Raw genomic sequence first — 25326 nt, 5'->3', positions numbered from 1 at the left:
CTCTCAGCTATCGACTCAAACATCTCCATCAACGGCAGAGGAAAGGTTAAGTCTCTTACAGACACGTCTTTGAGGGCTTTGTGACAGGAAAGAACACTGAGATTTTTTTTTTATGTCCCGATGCCATATTGTGTGAATTAGATATGGATTTATGTAATCTAGCAGAGTCATCTCTGTGAGGAAATAATTGCCGTCTTATCCTCCGGGCACGCGGCCAAGTGGATGCATGACGTGGAGACGCCAAGCAGAGAGGCTGCTGCCATTGAACGACGGAAAAAAAAGAAAGAAGAGTTTTAGAAATCAACTATCAGGTGTGTGCGTGTGTGTGTGCGTGTGTGTGTGTGCGTGTGTGTGTGTAGGAGGACGAGCATGCTGTTTGGAGCATGAGACAGTTGGTAGTAAATGGTTGGCAAATCATATCTGGTCTGGCATGGGAGGCCGGCCTGAGGGTAAACATCAGATTCGCTTCGTCGGCTTGCCGGTTCATTTTAAAGACTCCCGCTGGGTTTAATGCTGCACTTTCTTTTAATCTTAAACTCAAATTTATTAGTAACACAACCCCCTTTTTAAGGCTGAGGCTGAAACACAACTGTAGTGGAGTCTCACAGATAAAAGCTTTAGTTTCTAACTGCTGAGGGAAAAATGTTTCCAGCTCCAATATATGTGAGTTGTGAACACTCGGGCTGAGCTTCATTCTGTCAAAGTGTGAAGTTGCGTTTTTAATGATTTCGACGAGTTATTACACAGATCTTGAAGTTCCTCCGTGTTCAGTGGCTCTCGAGCTTTTTGGTTCATGACACCTTCAAATTAAAGCAATTCCTACTTGAGTGGCGAGCGGTTCGACCAAAGAATGATTTTGTGTCGTTGGGTTTTATTTCATTTCATCACATTCGGAGGCAGAAAACTATTTCAAGGAAAAGAATTTTTAAAAAAATAAAAAAACGGATGCCAGAAATACGTTTACCTTTGTCATAAGTCGTTCTAAGAAATCCAGCTTTGGAGAAGTCGGTTGTCGCAGAGCACAAGTATCATAATGCATTAAAAGATACAGAAGCATCTCAGGAAAAGCTGAGACTGCTCACATCCAGTGAAGCACATGTTCTCTCTAAAATGTGAAAGAATTGGGAAAAAAAGAAGTATTTTAATCATCAAGAGTCAATTTATTTTCATATTCTAAAATGCAAAGGACATAACAGGATTTGAGAATAAATCCAAGGTTGAGTGCACAAAAATGTTTCACTGCAAGCGATTATGTACAAGAATGAAATCAAACAAATCTTTACAGAATCCAACAGGTACTGCGTCGATAGTGAGAGTCAACTTTTTCAACCTAATAACGGATACTAGACTGGACTTTGATTCTTTTTTTTTTTCTTCTTTTTTTAATCTTTTTTTTTAAACACAGCACATTGATTAATTTACATTTGAATGAACTTTGTTTGCTGGATTAAAAGTCCACTTTTAGTGCATTGAGGACCATTGTATGCTCGTCGGTTTGTCATACATTAAAGATTGAAATATCCCATCGGGGTCACCGCTCCGTGACCTCACAAACAGGCCGGCCGCCGTTCACTTGTAGAGGTGAACGAGCCAACGTCCTCTCCGTCCGTTCAACCAAACACGCCACCCATAAATACACTGGCTCGCCATTACAATTTGATTGTACCGTCATGGTTTTCATTAATGTGAACATTAGTGCGTCGTATCAGAATCAATGGTTAAACGTCATTTGTTGCCACAAACATTTGGCGAGATTTTTTTTTTCTTTCTGTCACGTTATACAGAAACACGACTTCAGTCCGGGTGGAAATGATTAAGACAATTAGTTATAAATTAGGGCTGGGTGCCACGGACACGTCCTCATTGAGTCTTTTCTGTACAATGTCCTCCTGGTTGTGTTTGGTCCTAGTGTACAGTCTCTTTAAAATGTAGTTTTTGTCAGTTAAATAATGACCGCGGCGAGGAAAAAAGCTTCTGGAAACGTCCCCGTTTTAGACGCGTGAATAAGTTCAACAAAACATTTGCGTAACAATCCGACAGCAGGATGAGAGCTGGTCCGAGCCAGAGAGAACGTGAGAAATGGAGAATATTTATACACTTTGATCACCGCGGTTGACGCAAAACCCACCCAGCCCTAGTTTGACTGAACCCCGTGACAAGTTGGGACTGACCGCCGCTCGTGCCGGCGTCAGTCCACGAAACAACACTGCGTTGTCGATGGAAATATGCCTCTACTGAATACAAGATACAATGGATTTGAAAGCTATAATTCAGTTCAACACTATGCGTGCTATAGAAGAGGAGCCAAAAAACACTTACTTATCAGTTTAAATCAAATCAAATATGAAACTGACCATTTCTCAGAACACGGATGACTTTAAATACATGAGTTACACAATTCTTCTTCTTCTTCTTTTTTTTTTCTCCTTCTTTTTCAAACCTTCAGTAGGGAATAACGAAAGTGCTCTGGTCAAACCTGTAAAAAAATAATTTATACACACCCCACGTCGTCTGACTGGAGGGTTTGTCACAAAATTGCGGACGACTGTTTTGCTTATCGCTGGTCGTCCTCTTCCCATTCGCTCTGCTGCTTCCCGCCCTGACCGGCCCTCGGTCGGATTAGTTGTCATTTGTTAAAGGGAAGGCAGGCGGGCAGTATGACGGTGGAGCAGGCCGGGCCCGCTAAGGGCTCTGCCACCTCTCCCTCCAACTCTGTCCATGTTGCTTTCTCCGGGCTGTAGCAGATGGTAGAAGACTTATAGGCCCCCTGAGATAGAGAAGAGAAAAAATCAAGTCATTCTCCTCTTCACGCTGTTTGGATTTCCAACTGTGGAAATGGAAAAAAAAAGAGTTAGTTTTATTTAAATGCGTGTAGTCAAAAAGAGCGGGGACAACTTTAAAGATTATGTCCGGTGATTTTCTACACGCAAGTTCCGAGAAAAGACCTGCGATGAAGTGAACCTTCTAAGAAGTCTTGTCTGTGTGCAGCCGCATCCGGATAGAGCTCATTGCTCTGTGCAACAGACTTTGCTCCCACTGTTGTCCAAAAACTATTAAAAAACCCTGCACTTCCTTCATTACCATGAAATCATGAAATCCCACTGTGTCAGTTCTACGTACACACACACACACATATATATATACACATATATATACATATATATATATATATATATATATATATATATATATATATATATATATATATATACACAATGCTGCTGCCAGTAATACTCTAGTGAGCCGAATGTGTATTCATCCATATCATAAAATCTACTATTTATTCCTGTTTGAGTAGAGTTTGCTGGAAATAATGTTGAAGACAATTATTTAAAAAACAATGAAAGTATATATTTCTGACAAAAGACCTAAACTTTTGTCATCAATCAGGGTTCATACACATTTTAACCAATAGATTTCCATGACTTTAAACCAAATTTCCATGAGCAAACATGTAGTGAAATCTGGCTGTTAACTGTAAAAAGTGATCAAATGTAGTATTTAAACTCACAATGAGGATTCAAAGCATGCAGTAAACCTTAAATGACGCAAATGAATGAGAGACAATAGTTTGATTAAAAGAATAAACATTTATATAGATGCCTGGATGTATGCCTGCTTATATTTTGAACGTCTTTCTTTTAAAAGCAAATTAATTATTTCAAACTCAGCGTAAACAAACAACATGAACACATGAATATAACACATTTACATGACTTTTGTGACTTTTCCAGGCGTGGAAATAACCATTTTAAAAATTCCATTAGAAGAACCCTGATCAATATCCTTTAACTTAAACTGATCAGAACGTACCATGCTCCAGCTGTAGCCCCCCACGAGGAAGATGTTGTCGTCCAACACGGTGCAGCCCGGGCCGCTGCGACCCTCCAGGATGGGCGTCTGCAGGATGTTCCACTGGTCCGCCTTCGGGTCGTAGCACTCCACCAACATCACGTCTAGATGGGAGAAACCTACGTGAGAAGACGAAGAAACATCTTAAACTGACGCATGTATCACATAAAGGTGATGTACTGTAGTCGGGGCCCGGGTTACAGTAATAAACTGCTTGTTTGACTTTAAAAAGGCCCTGAAATCAGCCTCTTCCTCAGAGCGATGGCTTCCTACGTGAACCAGCTGTATTTCCTCTGCGCTCTTCTCACCGGCTTGTTTCATGAGCTGAATATGAAACCGTGGCAGTGAGAAGCAAATTTGAGCTTGTCCATTTAACAGTCTAATGAGTTAGTTTAAAGAAAAAACAGTATTTCAAAAGGAGCACAGACCAGTTCCAGCTTTTCATAATCTCCCATTCAAATAGCCGGCATTTTGTGTTTTGCTGATTAAATCCAAACGCACAACACACAGTTGTAATTCGGTTGTTTGTCCAGTTCTTTTGGTCCATTTTGTACCTTGAATGCTGACGTATGAAAGAGGGCGCACGGTGTCATAAATGCTCATAATAGCAGCATCTCTTTCACTCTTCTCTTTCAGGGTGGGGGGTGCAGATCTTGACCTATTTTTCTGTTAATTTCCTGAAACGCTCGAGCGCTTACCTTTCAAATGGTTTCCACCAATAGCGTACAGGCGGTCGTTCATTCCAGCCAGGGCGTGAATGGCGCGCTTTGTGTTCATGTCCTGTTTCCTCGCCCACACGTCCATTATGGGGTCATAACAGTATAGCCAGGACACATACTCTCCATTGTGAACTCCTCCTGCGAACAGGTAAACATAGAACTACACTTTTACTGCCATGTCAAAGTTCACACTGAAGGAACACACACTGGCTGCACATATAATACACCGCAGGGCAAACTGACACGTCTTTTTATTTATTTATTTATTATGAAGCATGTCTGAGTGCTCTATGAATACTGTCCAAAGGATCAAAACGCTCAATCCGTGGAGAAAGACGCGTTCAGAAAATGTGCCTTTTGCAACGAGCCGACATGATTTCTGTCCGATAATTAGACGGGAAAACGTTCTAAATGTGTCCCAGTTTATTTCCGGTTGCAGTGTGACGCGCATGACGGGAAGCCGACAGGAAGTAAACACGGGCCCGAGCTGTTGCCTGGTAACGCGATTCTGTTGAAAATGAAAAAGGGAGCGCTGCAGACGGAGGAGGGTGAACACAGGTGTATTCAGACAGCACGAGGAAAATAAAGACTTCTTTTCGAGATTAAAGCATGTGAACATGTTCCGGTAGAAACCCAAACCACAATCATGCCGTTATCTGGATCGGGGTCCATGTCTACGACTCATCACATGAATAATTTCTGTCCTATTCATTGAATGTGCTGTGTTACGTTGTTCATTCTGTACACACGACATCATTGCTTCTGTCCATCCGGGGAGAGGGATCCTCCTCTGTTTCTCTCCTGAAGTTCTGTCCCTTTTTTCCCCTATGAAAGGTTTTTTTTGTACTATATTTCGGGGGAGTTTCTCCTGATCCGATGGGAGGTCCTGGGACAGAGATGTCATATGTGTACAGACTGTAAAGCACATTTGTAATTTATCATTTTGGGCTACACAAAATAAACTGAATTGAATGGAATGAGCATGTCTCCTTTAAAGGTGACGGACAATAAATCACTGATTCAGAATACAGATGTATTTCTTTATGTGTAATGCTATCCAGCTACACGTGCTTGCAGGGTAAATAGATTGTATAGTATTGCTGGCTCGACATTGCTTTTGTTTGAAACTAATAGATCTCAGTGCGTTAGAGTTAATGGCGGCTCGGTCTTGGTCAGAGCCTTTGTTCCCTCTTCTTTTAGCTTTATAATGTAGTAACGAGCGTGGTGCCTGATACAGCACGATAGTCATAAAATGCAACTGATGATTCAGCGATAGCTCATGGAAGAGGAGGATTTTTGATTCATGGCATTCTGCGTTGGTGTGAATATTTGATTGATTTAAAAGTCGCTTGAATAAAAGATTTCATTCTAGATTTCAGAAGAACTGGAAGTATCAGACAGAATTTATATTCAAGTCGCATTGAGCTGGTTTTTAAAACATGTGTAATTAAAAGATTGAACCACAGAATCTGCAAACCAAACTGTTGCCAGTCGAGTTGCATTGTGGGTAACGTAGGCACCGGGTTTTTAAGAAAGAAGAATGAGGGGGATTAAAAGAGACAATATCTCTGGTTCTGCTAAATCACTTTTCTTTCGTAGACTGTCCATTGATGCTGTTTTGAGTGCCATGCTAAATTAAACACAATATTAATGCCTTTGATGCTTTTTGTTTTTTGTTTTTATGCAGCTTGCAACATTTTGCCGACGTCAACATCTAAGATGAGAGTCACTTGTGATTATTGAGGCGGCTACTATTACAGTTTAGCTCATGACTCTTCATGTTTAGTTATTTATTATGAGTTGTGTTTTGGATTTGTGTAATCTGTGCAGTATTCAGACCGCTTTAGACAGAAGTAAACGTAGAAATATTGCAATATTAAAGTGAGTACTCCTCATGGAACAGAATTACTACCGTTAGTGTTACGTAATCATATATTAAGTTAATTTATTAAAGATTCTGAGGCTAATTTAACTACTTAATATATTACCCTAGGGTAATTTAATCTATAACAATGCATTATATTTAATCAACTAATTACGTGTTTCAACTATGAAATCTTGAACTGCAAAGTAACTGTAGCTGTCAAACCAATGTAACGTTACTTAATCTGCTTAACTGCGTACTGCGTGTGTGTGTTTAAAGTTGTTGATTGTGGTCACTGTTGTTTTAATATGACAACATGTAATATTCCAGCTGTTATAATAAGTTGTTGTGCCAAATATTTGTCTTGTAATACTGTTTTAGAACAATATATCTATATCTTTCAAATGCTGATCAAGTATCTCTAAAAAAAAATCTAAAAAAAAGTTATTTTTCGTAGCAAAAGGAATAACTAGTTCTTCACAGAGAGCTTTTCATGACAAGAGAAGACGGGGCAGCGAGCGCGGCAGGCTCTCTCCTGACCTGAAATGTAGATCTTGCCGTTGTGCACTGATCCTGCGTGTGCGGCCAGAGGCTGCGGCAGAGACGACAAGTAGTTCCACTCGTTAGTCTCCAGGTTGTAGGACTCCACGCTGGAGAGGTAGCCGGTCTCGTTCCTACCACCGATCACGTAAAGGTACTTATCCAGGCGGCAGGCAAAGAAGCTGGCTCTCCTGAGGAAGGAAGTGTCAAGACAACAGACAACATCATTAAAGCAGCAATGACTGCATTTATTGTAGGATTTCCCACTGATTGTGTGTCAGGTGATTTCCACCTGACACACAATCCTATCTTAACTGTGCTAGTCACATGCTAGCTTATTTTTTTAGGCATAATGGGGCGGACTTACTTTTGCATTAATTTAATGTTATCAGAATCAGAACCATTTATAGCCATGTATGTTTTCACATGCAAGGAATTTGTGCATAACATTGAAGAATGCACATTTAACAATAAACAGAGTGCAATGAATGGGAGCATAACTATTCACAATTAAATCTACAGTAGAATATAAAATTAAAGTATATTATATTATAAGTATATATAAAATATATTCTATAAATTCTAAAGACAATACAATTACAACAACTGGTTGTATGCAATCTAATAATACAAATACTTAGACAACACTGTTTGTTTTCTTTATATGTGACTAATTAGAAGTCAATAATGTTTACGAAGGTGTTCCAAGACCCATAAAAATCCATCGGTCTCCCGGCGCATCATCAGATTTAACATCCCATGTCGTATTTTGCCGACCACAAATAGACTTACCTCTCCTGCATGGGAGGCAACTGTATCCAACTGTTGAATCTGGGATCGTAGCGGCTGACATAGTGAGTGCTGTGCTTTCCTGCAAAACCGAAAAACAAATCAGGATCAACGACGACGACTTAGCTGCGTGAGTCCTCATGGCGAGATACAGTTTAGACTTTAGTTCTAATTGGTTATCTCGTTGCCAAGTTCTTTGTTTTAAACGACACCAATGAAACGCACAACTGTGACTCTGCGGGTCTTCATTTAATATAAACATAATATCTGAAAATCACCACCCACGCATGATGATTTTAAATGTTAGGAGGTGCTGCTTCTCACCGCCATTCGAGTTAACAAGTGCTGACTGAACTTGTTTTTCCAATCATAGAGTGATCAGGTTTTGGGGGATAATCTTTACGAAAGCATCTTAAATTATCTACGATGATGTGTTTTTGGTGTGGTGTTGATTTTCCCTCTCGGAGCTAAATAAACTGAGTTCACCGCGTGCAGCAGTGCATTGTTATGATACTTGGTGGAAAGAGAACAAAAGGACAGTATCAGATTTTTTTGTGATCATTTACGCTCTTTGTTTCTTACTATGGCAGCGCGCTCACGCCATTTCACAGCAAGCACTCTTAACACTTCTACATCTAAAATATTTCACTGTTAATAACAGTTATTTTTCCATGCCAGTTATTGACAAGTGTTGAGTGGAGTGTTGTTTGTGCACTCAGCGATGAACTGGCTCGAGGACGAGTGTTCGAAACTATCTGAAAGTGTTACATTACCTCTGATGGCTTTGAACTAGCGTGCACTTCGGCTTAGTGCCCTCTCTAAGAACAAGTAAACACTGACAAATTTGCTGTGTGAAATGGCTGGAAAGCCAAACGTTCAGTCTGGTGGAGTTGGTGTACCGTTTGGGTTCCACTGATCCTCTCCGCCCAGCAGCAGCAGGAAGTTCTCCACCTCCACCACGCAGTGATGGGCGCTGTTGTAAGGCATTACTGGACGAGACACAGAAACCACAAAGGCGTCAATCACTCAAACAATGTAAATGATGGTCAGTTTGAATCAAAACTGTTCCACGCTTTCTCATAAATGTACCGTAAAGAACATTATAAAGACAAGGCGAATGTAGAAATGACGTTGTGCGTCATTGTAATCAATGAAGAGCGGCTTATAACCCAGGCTATTTAGGCCAAATATGGACAACTCCAGTCCTAACAGTGCTGTGGAAACAAAGTCTAAAAAAACTACCAAATAAATAATACTTGATTTAAATAAAACCCCCATGAACACAGTTTTCATCCCACAACTTTAGCCTATTTGACAATTTTAGATTCGACTCTCACAACACACACAACATGGTGGTTTAAAAGAAGATTATATCTTCGGCCTCAGAGTGCAACAAAGAACATATAATGGTGGAATTCAGATTTTCATATCGTTGAATCCTGACTGTTGTGTTGTTGTTCTGTCTGTGAGCACTTAAAGCTGCGACAAAGAACTTCATTTTATGTGTTGATTTGGCGGCCCCTGTGGACAAAGGCGGTAGTGTTTCCGGGCACCAGAGTCCCTTTATGTCTTTTTTGCAGAATCCGACTTCAAGACACCGATGACAAGCAACAGAAATAGTCAATATTGCCCCTGATGGAACTTTAAAAAGGACAAAGCCACCAAAACGCACCTGAAAAACTAGGATGACCCGTCATTGAACAAAGCTTAAAAGGCTCTGGTTGAACCTATAAGCTACTAACCCCTGATATAATAATGTAGGTCTGATAAGCTGAACCATCAGTAAAATGAAGCTCTTATTAACAGATCTTGACGTTGTAATATTGAACCGGCAGTCTTCCTCCTTCGGAGACTATTTTTACTCGGTCACGCTGAGCGTCTCATTGTTCGACAGACAGCGCTCATTGTACGCGGCGAGGTCAAGACTGATCTGATGTGCACTCATCACAGCAGGCCGACGGGGCTCGTCGCGGTGACGCAGGCAGACGTCCATTTCACAATCCTCAGCGTGTGTCAACGTGACAGGATTAAGCTCCTCCTCATTGCTTTTGTTTTGTAACCTTCCATTCAACCATCGACATCAAGTCTTTTCTTGTGGGAAATCAAGACTGTTGACTCATAAACTGGAACAAATGAAAATACGAGGAAGAGCAATGTACTGTTTGTAACAATATCTATCTATCTATCTATCTATCTATCTATCTATTCAAGATAAGGCCAATAAGTTATTTAACTATATTCAGGTGACATCGCTCACCTGCCAGTAACTACTGTAAAGAACGAACCTCAACGCAATCGGTTTTGTTTTCTCATCATCTTGCATTGAAATATCCCGCAGCAGTTATCCATCTAGTAATATAAAGAGTACGTCAAATAATGATCTTGAGCTGGCATAAACAGCGAGAAGCCCGCAGCTGCAGCAGGACCCCTTGTGAAGAATTTTCCCTTATGTATGTTTTTATGCTCACCTCCCCTCTTCTAACTCCATCTTCTTTTGCTGAAGTGACCCCATTGAGATGTAGAGAAATGGTCTTAGGTGACAGTCATAATGAACATGATCGTGTTCACTCAATAAATCTCAGGCCCGGTGCTTTTTGAGCACAAATCAGTGGAATGTTAAAGCCCACCTGTCTGTCTCCATCAGTCATTTCCACTGTCACCTCCCCACCGCCTGATGGATCACAGTTGCTGCAAAATTAGACAGCCTTGAATCTCATTTCTTTCCAATTGGCCTCTCCCTGCAATCTCACTCTGGCTGGCTGACATGTGCGGGGTCCTCTATGGGATGGAAGTCTCAGATAGGAACTAATACTACATACACTAAACACAGCTTTATCTCGCAACGAGGGGATTAGGTTGCCTGCCTCCAGTGCACCTCAAAGACGAGTGCCATATGACTGCCAAATTCCCTTACATGCTATTTACATTATCATTCAGTCAGCAGTATATAGGACATGGATGGGCGGCTCTTTATTTGATGTCTAGCGACTTATACTCGCACTAAAAATCATCTTGTACGCATGTGAAAAGAAGATTATTGCTTCCCAGTATGTCACAGGCTGCAGTATGAGGAGTACTGTGGGAGGATTTGAGACATTTGCCTGCCTCTACAGGTGCCTTTAGATACAGGTGAACAATGGGATAAGTGCTGCAATAATTGAGACCACTGTAATAGTCTTGTGCGGTGAAAACAAAGAAACACATCAAATATGTTGTCCGTCTGTAATGCGTAAGAATTAATCCACCTGTCTGCCCCCCTCGTCCTCTAAATCTTTCACTAACCCTCCCTCCCCCGGGGTGAGCAGCCGTAGGAGGGCAGGATGAGCTTCGTCCTCTGTGAGATGGACGCCATCACTCCAGTCTACAGTGAGCTCTAGGGCTCACTAGAGGGAGTCAGAAACCTCTGCATAGACAGAGGCACAGTCTGGCTTGGTTGAATGACTCCACAGCTAATGCACCACTGCTGCTCCGGCTCTGACGTGCCTTGCACACCATCACAAACGCATCCCACCGAGCTGAATTCCTTTGTTCTAGGCCGTGCTGTGTAGATGAGGTCCACATCGAAATGGAGATTTTATTATCAGGTAAAATTATTATTACAAAGAGGAAGAAGAAGAGAACCGTCCTCCGGCAATTGTGGCTGAGCCTGCGCCTGCCTTTGTCTTGTGTTTGTCCACGCTGCTGTGGGTACACTAGATGGCAAACTTTACACTGGAATCACCCAGCAGTAGATTTATCTGACACCAAACGAGAGGGATCAGATTCTCCCCAAATTGTGTTGATGAATGTCTTAATCAAAGGCTGTCCCTCTCAGGTTTCGCCTCATTGAAAAGTTATGATTGAATGTTAATAATCTTCTATTCCACATCCATTGTGTGGAGGCTACATCAGATGGCCACTGATGTGTTAAGGGGATGATTTTGCAGTTTTGTCCTTCCACTTGGCCACGGACCATTTGAGTGTTAACTTTTTAGTTTTGAGTGATGGAAATCCCTCCTGACCTTTCGCTTGTTGCAGTCTACACCCAGGGGTATGAGTTAAATGAGAAAACGACGATACAGACACCAGCGAGCTGCAGGCTGTTGTAGTTTGCATGGCTCCTTTAGTGAAATGCACCCTGACAGATTTAACCAAACATGAGCTAAAATAACAAATTACTGCCAAGTAATGTCAGAGAAGCTTGAATATCCCAGCAAAGGGAGAAACAATGTTTAAAACTTTTAAGACATTTAAGACACAGCAAGAGAAATCAACCAGATTCATTAAAAGACTCGTGCCAAAAATTGAAAAAAATACCAACTGCACGGTCGCGAGCTGACAGAGAACAGAGCCGATGGCTAATATGTACGAATGAAGAGGCACTGCTGAGGTATGGCTCCAACCAAAACAAAAGGACAAAAACTCAATATGTCTGGCAATGATGATGCAAAGGACAAATATGGTTTCCCATTAGCTCTTGTTTGACCTTTGCAATATGACAACAATATAGTGGTGCGCCTTAAAAGGTCAGTGAAGACAAAGAGAGAAAAAAAACACTTTACAGAGGTGAGTGCTGCAGGAACTCTTCAAATAGGTTCTCTTTAGACACTGCATTTTATTCTTAATGTAATATGTCTCTGGGGGGAAATTATGATATCATACATCGCTTTCAATATGATGTCATGAAATCAATATCGTAAACTGTACCCTCGTATGAAATGCTACAGGTTAAAGGATGCGTCCATCTTTTATTTCTCTTATTAAGTCAATGGAAATGAGATTAGCTTCTGAATGTTTGAATCGACGTTACAGATGCTGTGTTCCATCTCTTGGGTATCGAACTCACCTCACGTAAACCAAACATCCCGAGTGACACCAGGTCAACAGGCTGTGTTTAAGTAAGCATCGGTTCATTCGATCTCATGAAAGGATCAATGTGAGAGAATAATCAAGCTAAGCTTAAAGAAGGTATTGAGGAAAGATGTCATTCATTATTGTCCCCCCGCCCCCTCCTCCTCTCTCTCTCTCTCTCTCTTTCTCTTTCTGCAACAATAGATCATTAGATTCAAGTAAATCTCATCGTGCATCCTGCCAGCATATTTCAGCAAAAACAAGGGAAACCGGGCATGAAGCGCCACAGTGCTGTGAAGTCACGCTCTGATTAAAAACTTATATTAAAAGTGATAGTGATACATTATTACCTAAAGGATTTAGGGAACTCCTTCCCCTCATTTTCCATGGAAATTAACCTGTGTAAAAATCATCCATAGGAACAACTTTTTCTCATCATAAAAGCCACGAACGAACACAAGATGCCTCAGGTAAAAAAAAAAAAAAGAGAGAGAAAGAAAGAGAAAAAGAAAGAAAGAAAGAAAGAACGCAGCAGAGCCTTTTGCTACTCACTTGTGAGGATCTTCCATGTCTTTTTCTCGTCGTCATAGTACTGGACCAAATTGCTGGGGAGACGATCAGGTCCAGGAGGCAAACCACCCACCAGTAACAGCATTCTCTTATTGGAACGGATTCTGTAATGTCAAAAGTGTGTGTGTGTGTGTGTGTGTGTGTGTGTGTGTGTGTGTGTGTGTGTTAGGAAACAGGGAACAAAACAGGTATTAAGCCTTGGAAGCAACAAAAAAAACATAGGCTCAACCTGAACTTGACCCCCCCGTTTAATTTCTTAATTAACATAATTACTTTAATATTATTAGCAGCAGTTGGCTGGCGTATTTTTTATTCTTCACTCAAGTATGAATTAAATCATCAACGAACAAATAGAACAAGTGCATGCATTCAATTAGTGACTGCTTCTTGTCTGGGTACAGCTACCGAACATGAAGCTACATATCAGGCGATATGTTGCCGCGTTTATAAAAATTAACAACAAAAATGCTCAACGGCGTACTTCTCCTTTTGATGTGTTATTGAACGGTTATCATACTCTAAATATATCCTCTCAATTAGCTGTGAAGTGTTGACGATCCTGCAGGGTGCCATGCTGGAGGCTAAAAAACGCAATTGAGTACATAAAGCTGGCCATACAACGTCTCCATTTCATTGGCTGCAGTGATTCATGTGACATCTCTGAGCCAGTTGAGAGATATTTCCTGCTGTTTGTATACAAAATATAACCCCAAAGCCACACACTTTACTGTACATTAATGACTCTTATCTGGCTCCTAATGGATTTGAACACAAATCTTAACAATTAATCACAATAAGCAGCTTAAAGATTAGCAGCAGCTGGCCTTTATATCCAGTCATGTTCACCTTTTTCATATTTTACTTTTCTATGCTTGGGAAATTCACCGCCGTCTCGGTACATTCTCTCTGCTACTGGCCCACTCGGAAGTGTTTTGGGGTTATTCATATGCAAATGAGCCCCTGGACATAGATAATGGTGATTAATTGAGAGGAGAGAAACAGTGGCATGTGAAACTAATTATGAGGATTCCTGATTCTTTGCTCATTTAAGTCCATATGTGGGAATAGATATGTTATGGGGATCATGTAGAAATAGACAAATGATTGCATTATGAGATGGTTGGAGCTAAATTAGATTTTAAAATTGAGAGATTCTCACAGCCACAGCTCTAATATTCTGCTCTTTCAAAAGGTACATGCAGTTAATTGAAAATTGTAGTACTGTTGCCATCACTAATAAAATGATTGAGTCAGCCCTGTAAACAAAACCTGACAACAGCACCATCAATCAATACACGTACTGACAACTTCCCAGCTCCTTTAGCTGCTGATCAGGGCAAACATGGAGCGAGGCCTATTTTAGTGAGTGACACCCTGAATTTAGGGAACATTCTCAAAGTGTCCCTTATTTAATAAATCCTTAAATATACGACATATCCAAATATATTGAATTCCTTATGATTGTGTTTCATCTTAGTGTCTTGTGTCCTCGATAGCAGCGGTAGTCGTATGCTCGTACCAGAATTGTTACATAATTACCATGTAATCCTGGTAATTAAATTACAGCATTTCAAATTGTATTCATGAGAGTTGCTACACACCAAACGCACAACCTTTATCTAGTTTGCTGCATCTTGTCTACACTGATTAGAGAGCAATTACACAGATGTGTGAGGAAATAGCGAGTTGTTTTTTGCTTCTTCACTAAAACATGAGGTAACCTTGTAATTGTGGATACAGTGGAGCACAGAGTAGATCAGGACCCTTGACAGCTGCAAGTCTTTTCCAGGATGAGCCCCCCAACCCTCATTAACTGGGCCTCAGACCTCACGTCTCTGACTGACCACCCACACGGTCTAGACTACACAGCGCTTGTGCAAGTGGGCAATACTTGAGATGGCAATTTGTTCAAATTTAACAAGTGGGAGGCATTTAATCACCTTACGTCCACTCTCAGGAAGCTCATTGCTGTGTGTTTGTGTATGTGTTTGTTTGTCTCGTCCTCACCTGCTGGACGTGGTCTGTCTGCAATGCTGCCTGAAGGGCATCAGGTGGTAGTTCATGGCATCCAGGAGTAGTTTCTGGCACACGGGGTCAGTCCTCATGAAGTCAACAGACTGCACCCTCTCCACCAGCTCTGGAGCAGGTATGAGGGCGAAGCGCAGCCTCTTCATAAGGTCCGGCGCATAGTGCATGCGAGTCTCCCGGTCATGCTCCAGCCAGAGGACTGACATCTGGAATAGCGCCAGCTCAGACTCCACCGGGGGTGGCAGAGCATCCAGCATGGCGCACATCTCCTCAAAGTTCAGCAGCAGCACGTCCTCCACCAGGTACTTGTTGGCCAGCTTCTTGGTCTCATCCAGTCCGTGGAGAGCGGCGATCTTGCAGATCTGCTTGTAGTTCTGTACCGAGATCTGGTCGTTGAGGAACTGCACGCTGAGCTTGGTAATCTGGGGGATGTTGAGGATCTTGCTGACCGACAGCACCTCTTCCACCGTGTCCAGGGAAAGAGTCACGTTGGCAGTGTACAGGTACTCCAGCACTAATCGTAGTCCAATGGAGGAGCAGCCCTGGAGGACCAGGTTGTTGATGGGCCTGGCGCTGGGGGTCACTAGCTTGTCGTCGGGAGAGGATGACGGGGTCCCGCTGCTGCCCCGGTCCCCTTTGCTTCCCTCATTGTTGATCACGTTGTGGGAGGAGAAGAGGGATCTGAAATACTGGGAGCAGGACGCCAGCACAGCTTTGTGGCAGTGGAACTGCTGTCCCTGGGCAGTGAGAGTCACATCACAGAACAGCTGTTTCCTCCATAAGAGATTGAGCCCGTGCAGCAGGGTGTCACTGTGTGTCGGGTCAAAGGTGGATGTTCTATCACCCGATCTGGACATGACTTCCTGACTGTGAACGCCACCTAGGCAACAAATAAACCATGCAAGCCATTTACCTCAAGTCACGTATTTTTTTTTTTTTTGCACAACACAACGCAGCCTACGGACGCAATCGGTCAACTAACAGAACAGAAAAACGATTTCTCGAGTTAAGTTTATTGAACAGATCTCTCCCGTGCATCCCTGCGAGGGGGTGGTGGGAGGTGTGTGTATGTGTGCGTGTGTATGTATGTGTGTGTGGGGGAGGTGGGGGAGAGAGAGAGAGAGAACCATCATAGCATCGACGTCTAAACGCGGCGGCTTCGGTTGCTTTCAACTTTGAGCTCGTGCTCGTAAAGCAACAAACAAAACCCGCAGCAGTTTCCCCCCCGCGTGGCACACACACACACACACACACTCTCTCTCTCTCTCGCTCATTTCTCGATTTAAATGGAGGCTGAGGTTGTTTTTTGTGGCAGGGCGCTGTCGGGAACGAGAAGCGAGAGGACGCGGACGCTGCTGCGGCGCTTTGCTTCTCCCCGACGCGGCTGAAGTTGTCGGCTCACGGGAAGCGAGAGAGACGGCGGGACGGATAACATGCAGCATTCAGCCCCACAAACACTTCCCGTCCCTTCTCCTGTCTTCGCTACAGACACACACACACCCAGCACAATGAGGACATTACACCCCGCACAGATTTACAGGAGTCATACAAAAAAAGAGAGAAGCAATTAGTTCGCCCTCCCGAGCCGCGCTGCGCCTTTAGCCTACCTGAGTTGAGCGGCACCGCGAGGACCGAGAAAATAATCCGCGAAACCGCAGCTTTCGGCAAAGTTAAACGCGAAATATGCATCGCTGTTTGTTTCGTGAGAAGCTATTTCTATGTGCGTCTTAAAGTTAAGACGCGAGCGTGCTGTAACGTTGTCGCCGGATTCACGAAAAGCGCCTGTCACAAGTAAACGATGTGAGCAGCTCGCCTGAGAAGGAGCCAAACTTACCTGACTTCAGCTCTTGAGCAAAAAAAAAAAGAAAGTAAGCTTCAGGATCCCAATATTCTCACGTGGATGTTTTTTTTTCCTTTGTTCTCCTTTTTAAGAAAACGTCCTCTCCTTTAAAGTCTATGGTCGGTGGTGTCTCAGAATAACCATTGACTCCAACTCATAAAGTCACTATTTCAGGTTATTTGTTGACGTTGATCATTTGTTCTTCTGAATTAACAAGAAGTGTGTGAGTGTGTGTGAGAGGGAGCTGTGCTTTCTGCAAGAGAAGAAGAAGAAGAAATATACGTGTGACAAATTATGCTACCAAGAAACAACACATCATTATCCTTGGGCCTGGGGCTCAGTGAGTCGTAACGAGAGTAATAGGAAATCCACGGTTGGGGAGAGAAACGGTCGTGCATGGCCGGTGGAGAGAGACCATGCAGGGGTATGGATGCTGGAGAGACTCGCAAAATTATGGCTCAAGGCTATTGTAAAAACTGTCGAGCGTAAATGACTGCGATTTCAAACATCTATGGAAGAAAGAAAAGAGAAAGGGGGAGAAAAACCGAGTCTTTCCCTCGCTGTTATAGAGAGAACCGTCAAGTTTTAGTGCGCATTGCTAATTAGTCAATTTCTCTCTGCCTTCACAGCCCGACGACTTTGCTGCTGAGCTGAAACTGCTAATTTCTGGGACCAGCCTTTTTTTGGCTGTGAACTGGATGGATGAATGGCTTGTCTCGCACAAATGACAAAAAGCCCCTGCCTTAATCTCCATCGCCAAAATAACCCCTCATCTCATTCTGCTCCTGCTAGTCCTTCAAAAGAAGGTGCTCGACACAAACTCAAGTTTTGCATCTGCATCGCAAATAGCACAAGCACCACAATGTCCACACACTGTTGTGTAGGATGGTGAATTAAAGCGTATTCACAAAAAAAAAAAAATCACACCCAATTTAATTTCAATGTGACAAAAGCATCATCCCCCCCACACACACACATACACACAGAGACACACACACCATGCCCAAAGTGATGTAAAGTTATAAAACGAGTGTAACACAACATGCAGTGCTTTTTTTTATCTACTGTTATCTTGTCTGATCAGTTCGGTTTCCCAACCTGAGGTCTAGCTGCAGGCCTGCAAAACACAAAAGGGTTGAAACCTAATACAGCATCCATCAGTGCACACTAGTGTGTTGTCGTATGTGAAAAGTCCTGGTTGCATGTTTAGGGACATACACTGTAACCAACAAAACTGACCTTTTATCTATTAAAGTGAGCCGATCGAGGAATCACACAATGAAAATAAAACTTGTTGTTCTGGTGAATGTCTAGCGCTAAAAAAACAACAGCAACAACAACAAGCTAACAGCCTCAAGCTAACGGGGGACAGTAATAATATCATCTCAATTAAGCCTGTATCCTTCCTTCAACCCATCAGGTAAATCCTAACCATCCACGGGGGTTTGACGCAGGATGGTCGCAGGATTCAAATAAGCAAAATAACATTCCCGTTGATCTGATCAAAAACTGTTCAAAAATGACTTATTAAAATCTGTCAATTAACTAAAGAGCTCAATTAGAGTAAAGAAAACGTACACGCGGGACTCCCGGGGGACCAGAAGTGACAGATACCTCACAAGTTATGAAATGACAGATAGGGATAAATGGGTTTGTTCATGTACGATGAAATAGAGCAACACCGTCAAGCAATAACAGGCCACATATATAGGTAGTTGTAATAGATGGAACCAGAATATTGTTTGATGTTTGACTATTTGACAAGCACGCAGCCTGCCTATCCCCCACTTGTAGTTCTACCGAGCGGATTCGAGGTGACTGATGAGACTGTGCATCTCAAATAATAATCACCTCAAGAAAAAAAATATCATACCGTTGTATTAATTAGTGGTTTGTAACCAGCGAGAAGGCCATTTTGTATTTTTGTTTTACGACTAGTGCCTCGTTTTTTTTAAAAAAGCACTCGACATTACAGTAGTTGACCGTATTCCACTTCAGAGTCGCTTGCTGTTATCGTTACTGCCGCTCAGTTAGCACTACATTACCCAAGTCTCCAGCGAGCTATTCTAACGCAATAAAAATGACCATTTTCAACTCTTTCAGCTCTTTGTAGCAACTCAGTCTCCTGAGGCCACTGGTCTTCAGATTGCAGGGCGTTTATGGTTGTAAGTTGTTGCAGTGTGCAGAGGCAGGGGGAGGAGGAGGAAGGGAAGATGGGGAGGGGGGTCATCAGATAAGAGAAGAATTTCTAGACTAATTAAACCCTTTGAGACAAAGAATCACACCACAGTGATTTACAACTCTCTGTACCAGTTAACCCGACTCATATTTATCTGTCATATTACTCAGATACCATACCTACCTCGATGGGTGAAAAAAAAGTATTATTTTAGTTCTCAACATTATGGATGCAAGAAGAGGAAGATAAAAGAGTAAATAACAACAGTTACATTATATTGTAAATACTGTAGTTCACTCAAAGAGACAAATGCAAAAAAAGGTACAAAAAAATACCTGTTTCTTACAATCTACGTATAATGGTATAATAAGCTCTTTATTTTACCCTCAGCTGCTAGATCACTTCCTGTGTGATGCTCACAATAACAAAACAAACTATCGGCATTTCTGCTACCTTCAATTGCTAAACTGAACATTTAATCTAATCAGTGCAATGAAACAAAACAAAAGGAGAAGCTCCAAAGTTGTGAATAGCAAAGTCTACCAGGCATAATTCCTTTTGCTGGCTGCTGCAGAGGGGTATGCTAAGATAGAAAGTATTATTTTCCTAAATGGAAGGTGTCAGATGGTCACGGAAATGTGATCGGCTGTTCAAGATCACTGCTTCCCATCTGCAATTTGTGACGTGTGAAAGATTCAGCCCAAATGTGCTCACCAAGCGTAAATCCTCAGCACTTTCTCTTATCGTGGAAAAGCAAGATAACCAGCTGTTTACAGATCAGAGAACATATCATATTAATATCATGGAGAGGGTGATATCATCTTGTTTGTAAAATATTTTGTTAACTAAGTGTGTTATGGCAACCTATAAAGTGAGAGTTGTAATTTATGTGTTAGTGAAAGGTTGTTTTCTGATAAAGAAAAATATGAAACACTGAAAAACAGAAAATGAGACACTGTAGTGAGACTAAATTAATGCAAACTGCAGGTTACAGTAAATACAGAATTATAGAGCCTTCAGCAGTAACGTTTGAATTAAAGACTTTCAGCTTCAATTCCAGTTAACTAAACACAAGGAGGCTTCTTTTGATTCTACATCCGTCTTATTCTGTTATTGTATATTCACAGATGTGTTTAATGATATTATAATGTGATGCGACTGCTTTGAATAGGGAAATAGTATTTTCAGTAAACTGTAACTTAAACTGTGTGGCAAAGGTTGGACCAGTTTGTCATCTCCCGAGAGGAGCTTTGACACAAAGGAACAAACGAGTTCCCTCGCAGCATTAGTTTAATCTGCAGAGGTGAGGGGAAAGTGAAAGGGTCAATTGAAGTGCGACATTTCTAACAGCAGCTGTACTTAATCGTGACGAATTTGGACCATTTGAACAGATGCGGCCCCGTATTTACTCGATTAAAGTGACTTTTCCTTCTTGTATTTTCATACTGGGACTGATTAGCGCGAGCTTGTCATCTCGGATCAAACTTAGTCAGAGATGATTCATAAAACGTCCACGGTGTAATAAATTAGAAGCACTTATATTTGCCATTCGGGGAGTATGGGAGGCCTGCTGTTTTAAACCCCCAGATCCCCACACATGGCGTATCCACCACAGACACGGCTCAGAGAGTCAGCCGGCAGCCGGGAGGTGAGCGGAAAGGAACAGGCGGTGTCCCCTTCAGAGTGAGCACAGGATTGTGTGCGTGTGTGTGTGTGTGTGTGCATACAGTTTGTGTGTGTGTGTGTGGCATTTCTCAAATGACAAAAGGATACCGGTTGTGCGGTTCAGGTGGGAGGAGACATGGAGCTGGCGTGGAGACTCACCTGAGGGAGAAAGTCCGGGGGGGCTGTCGGGACCAGGGCTGCGGTGGCGACCCGGAGACGTGTGAGGCCCGCAAGTGGCCACCGTGCTGGGGAGGAGGTTTTTGGACCGGTGGTGTGGGGGTGAGGAGGGAGAGAGAGGGGGGGGGGGCTGCTGTTGCGCAGTTTCCCCAGCGTGATGCATCTACCTTCAGGGTGGCAGCAGGCGTGGAGTGGGGTGCGATGGAGCGAGCACGGGCTCAGTGGCGCGGTCACCTGGGGACGCTGAAGCTGCTGTAGCAGGACTGATAGTTATTCCTTGGGAGAATTGCAAGATGAGCCCCATTGTATTAGCAGCCCCCTTCTACTGAAACTGTATCAATGTTCTTAAGCTTTTAAAGACAGAAGTTGGGGTGCAAAACATCTGACACTTACCTGAATGCATTAAAGTTTTGTTTAACGGAATAAATGCGACGTTGAAGCGCCGCGTCTAATCTCTAAATAAAATGTAAAAATGCATTAATAAACATGGGTTCTCTAATTCAGCACACTCCTCTCAAGCTGTATGTTTCACTGTGCATCTGAATTACCGTCGTCGGAGTTAAACTTCAGTAAATTCCTTTGGCAACGGGAAGCCAGCAAATTATTCCATACTGATTTGGAAACTCTCAGACATTAAGCTTTTTCTCATTTCCTAGGCATACGTTTTGTGTTGCAACTGTATCGTAGTCGTACGTTTAGAAATTCTCTGTGTCTAATATGGTCAGCACTCCCAATTATTCACTCCACTGACAAGTGAAACAAATGGGACCAACCAGTGCATTCTGTATTATCTACACCCCTTGGATTCCCTGACAATAATTAATACAATGGCAAGCTGCTGTTAGCAGCCCCGACGACATGAGCTCGACAACATAAGCTCTCCCTTTGCAACAGCTTCTCAGAGGAAATTACATCCAGCGCCGAGGTCACGCACGTCGTGGACACGAGCAGCCGGGTCATATCGCACTTCTGTCCGTGCGCCTGGATCAGATAAAGGTCCTATTGTAGGGTGCCGTTAACATCAGCAGGCTATTACTCACATCATTACACCATGAATGGAAGGTGCATGGAATATGTCCGGAATAATATGACTGTATGGACCGACTATAGAGATGTATACACTATACCTTTAACAGCAATGTGTACTGTATATATCAGGGAAGTTCATTAATATGCCACATGATCTGACCGCTGCTACAGTCCGGTCACACACCGTTATGTAGTGTTATTTCATTGGCTCGTCGTAATACATATTAACGAGATAAAACATTACTAATACACCACTTAGAGATCTTGTACTGCATGTGAGCGGTATTGGGTAACGCAGGTGTATGTTTCTGCAATGGCAAAACAAAACACGTTTTTTATTATAAAACTAAATTAAATAAATTAACCTTTTTAAAGAGTTGTCATGTAATCATAAGAACTCCTGTTATTTTAGCCTACGAGGATATTAAAAGGTTTTTTTTAATTATAGGGGAGCACATTCTCCTAACATCCATTAAAGGAATGCCATGCTAATTTTAAATCCTCGCAGCAGGCATTGGCATCAACAGAAGAAAAGTGGATGAGTTTCTCTTTAACAGCTGTAATTTGTGTTTTCCAATCACCATGCTGATTCCTGCTCATTATACTCCGGTTTCACACCGGTAAGTGAGCAAAGTTTGGATTGATTGACTCTAATTAACTAAAAAATGTTCCAAGCCACGGATTTATTATCATGCTAGCTAGCCACAAATGTCAGAGACTTTCACAAATTATTATCCTGTTAAGATAAATATCTTTGAAATCAAATGAGTGTGGCAACACAAGGAACATGCATTGTTATACTGATGAATTTGTTTGGCATGTTTTTCGGCGGAGTTCCACACTAAAGACTCACCTGGGCAAACACACTGTTCCAGTGTATTGTTCAGCTGCACAGTATGACTGAATGACAGATGCTGTAGTTCCCTAAACTTAAAGGAACACACTCCCTAATAACTTACAGCACTGTATACACACTGCAGGGACTGAACAGTAGACATGGTTTTAAATGAGTCAGTCAAAATAAAATACTACATCAGTACAATATGAAGTAGTGCAGATCTGCCTGGTATAATCCACGTTGACAGAAGACCTATAGAAGACCTATTCCCTCTTGTATGCTCCAGAACTTGGCAGCATCTCCCTCATTGATATTTTAGACACAGTAGCACCTCTCAACACTCACATTCTTTCCTTGACTCCGTCAGCTCCATGGCTCCAACTCTCCACTTGCTCATGAACAGGAAGGTTTTGGAGTGGACACCGTCCTGTTTTTTTTTCAGTTTTTTTTCTCCATCCTGATTTTGAAAAGATCTCAAAACAGAACTTTGGTTAGCTCGAGAAGACGGAACGTTGCTCTGATTCACTCGGCTTCACGTCAACGATCAGAGGCGACCGCTGGAGTGAATCCACGCGAAACGGGCCCATCGTCTGCATGGTGGCGCCGGGCTGAAATTGAGAATCATGCCGCCTGTAAATCAGATTTTTTCACCAACGTGTGTGTGTGTGTGTCTCTTGCGAAATTTGCGTTTATACAAAACCACCAAAAATAAATCCCCTAAACCAGTTTGGATGTATTACAGAATACAACACAGTGAGGCTCATGCTGTATAGTCTATACTCATCAAACTGAAACAGGCATGTGACATAGAAGCAAACACATACCAGCTGTCAAGTAGTGCCCCATCAGTGTGTCCATAGTCCACTCTCTTTAGAGGAGCAGCATTTAGGTGTGTGTACTTTGAGGCACACCGGCAGATAAATGTGATGACATCTAGTTGTGGCTGACTTTCATTTATTTAGGGGATTGATTTGATGCAAAGAGAGTAGATGAATGTGTCAGTGCCGCGCTCTCATTTGAGATATTGCCACAAATTCAGTAAGGAATATAAGACGGACTGAGCATTTTTCTCCTCAAGGTGCTTTTGGAGATCGAGTGGCACCATGCGAGTCGTCTTTATATGAGATTCCACATCAATGCCATTAAGCGGGCGGTTCTGCGTGTTTAAAATCATATGGTGTGTTTAACTTAAAAGCTACAGAAGAAAACTTTATTAAAAAATGTGAATTTAATTAATGATGTATGAACGTGAGAATACTTTCTTTTTTGTTTGATGCCAAAAGTGTTTCAAATGTTCCAATTTGACGAAATGAAAATAACAATAACGTCCTTTGATTTGAGATTAAAACGCTCTGGCCATGTTAAGACACTAGGCTGGTGTGCGTTGCAGTCAATTATGTCTCTCTAAGGTTGTTGTGTTCACACTGCCCCCTTCTGTCCCCACGAGTAAGAGGGGCATCCAGCGTATCAACAAAACAACAGCATCTCTATCAAGCAGACACAGGCAGAAGGAGAGGGCACATATTCCTAAAAGGAGCCGTCTCAAAGCATCGACCTTGAGAATGATACGACCGTTGTGACTTACTTATTTCTATTTTTTTCAATGTAAATTTACAGTATGTAAAGAGACGGATGAGATTTAAACAACTATTGTGTCTCCATAAACATTCCTATGTAACTTTTCTTGTCTGCTGCCTGTGTGTGGAGCAGGCGTTAGCGTTGTGTACCATCAGTATGTCGTTGTTGAAACATGATAAAACAGGAAACTATTTTCTATAAGTACTAAATGTGATTGGGTGAAGATTCTAAATTGAAAACAGCGTTTCCCCAGGGTTCTTTAGAAAGCCAGTGGATAGTGCGCACACAACATCCTTTCGTGCACACTATTTACCCCTGGATTGCTTCAGGCTAATGTCTCAATAATTTTCACTCCTTTCTCAGGTCCTTCCCACAAAGGACTTAACTAATGATCCATGGACAAAATGAAGCATTTAAATTTATTCATTAATCATTCATCTCCAGCTCATTGAAAATGCTAAACTTCCACAAAATTAAGATTGAATATTGAAAAGTGATTGAGGGAGACAGCTCTCAGAGAGCAAGGGGAGAGTGGAGGAGTGCGGGGAGCGCTAACAAAAACAGGGTCTTTTCAAGAGACGCTGGTCTTCACGTGGACACGGTCAAGGTGGCCGAGGTGTACTAAGTGCTAGTTAAGGTCACGGGGTTTCACTAGTTGTAATTAGATCTCGGAATCTGGAGAAGCGTAGAATTTCTGTCAACACTGCCTGTAATTATTCTCTTTTCCAATTAATGGTGACATAGATTAATTATCTGATGAGGCAAAGCCAATTGCAATCATTCACCCAGCTAAAATTAGATCAGTCCTGACAGCAGCATGAAAGTCAC

At 42.2% G+C, this 25326-nt stretch overlaps 1 protein-coding gene across 5 annotated transcripts; it reads right to left on the bottom strand.

Moving 5' to 3' along the window:
- Positions 1–1187: 1187 nt before the first annotated feature.
- Positions 1188–23391, bottom strand: klhl14 (kelch-like family member 14). 5 transcript variants are annotated; one of them, XM_068566713.1, is made up of 10 exons: positions 23266–23391; positions 21036–21305; positions 15172–16072; positions 13147–13268; positions 8664–8753; positions 7768–7846; positions 6976–7166; positions 4551–4709; positions 3814–3971; positions 1188–2767 (listed from the first exon to the last, which is right to left on the bottom strand). In XM_068566713.1, exons 2-10 carry the CDS (start codon positions 21214–21216, stop codon positions 2627–2629), a joined length of 2022 nt encoding a protein of 673 aa, XP_068422814.1. In that variant the 5' UTR covers positions 21217–21305; positions 23266–23391; the 3' UTR covers positions 1188–2626. The 5 variants fall into 5 exon arrangements, with proteins under 5 accessions (XP_068422814.1, XP_068422828.1, XP_068422846.1 ...); XM_068566727.1 differs by lacking the exon at positions 23266–23391 and adding an exon at positions 16800–17285 and having other exon boundaries at positions 21036–21176; XM_068566745.1 differs by lacking the exon at positions 23266–23391 and adding an exon at positions 17027–17285 and having other exon boundaries at positions 21036–21176.
- Positions 23392–25326: the final 1935 nt, after the last annotated feature.

The sequence above is a fragment of the Clinocottus analis genome, unplaced genomic scaffold (assembly GCF_023055335.1).
Source record: "Clinocottus analis isolate CAN_PGR_092001 unplaced genomic scaffold, fCliAna1.0.p SCAF_11, whole genome shotgun sequence".
NCBI lineage: Eukaryota > Metazoa > Chordata > Actinopteri > Perciformes > Cottidae > Clinocottus > Clinocottus analis.
This window is presented reverse-complemented; position numbering and strand designations above follow the sequence as displayed.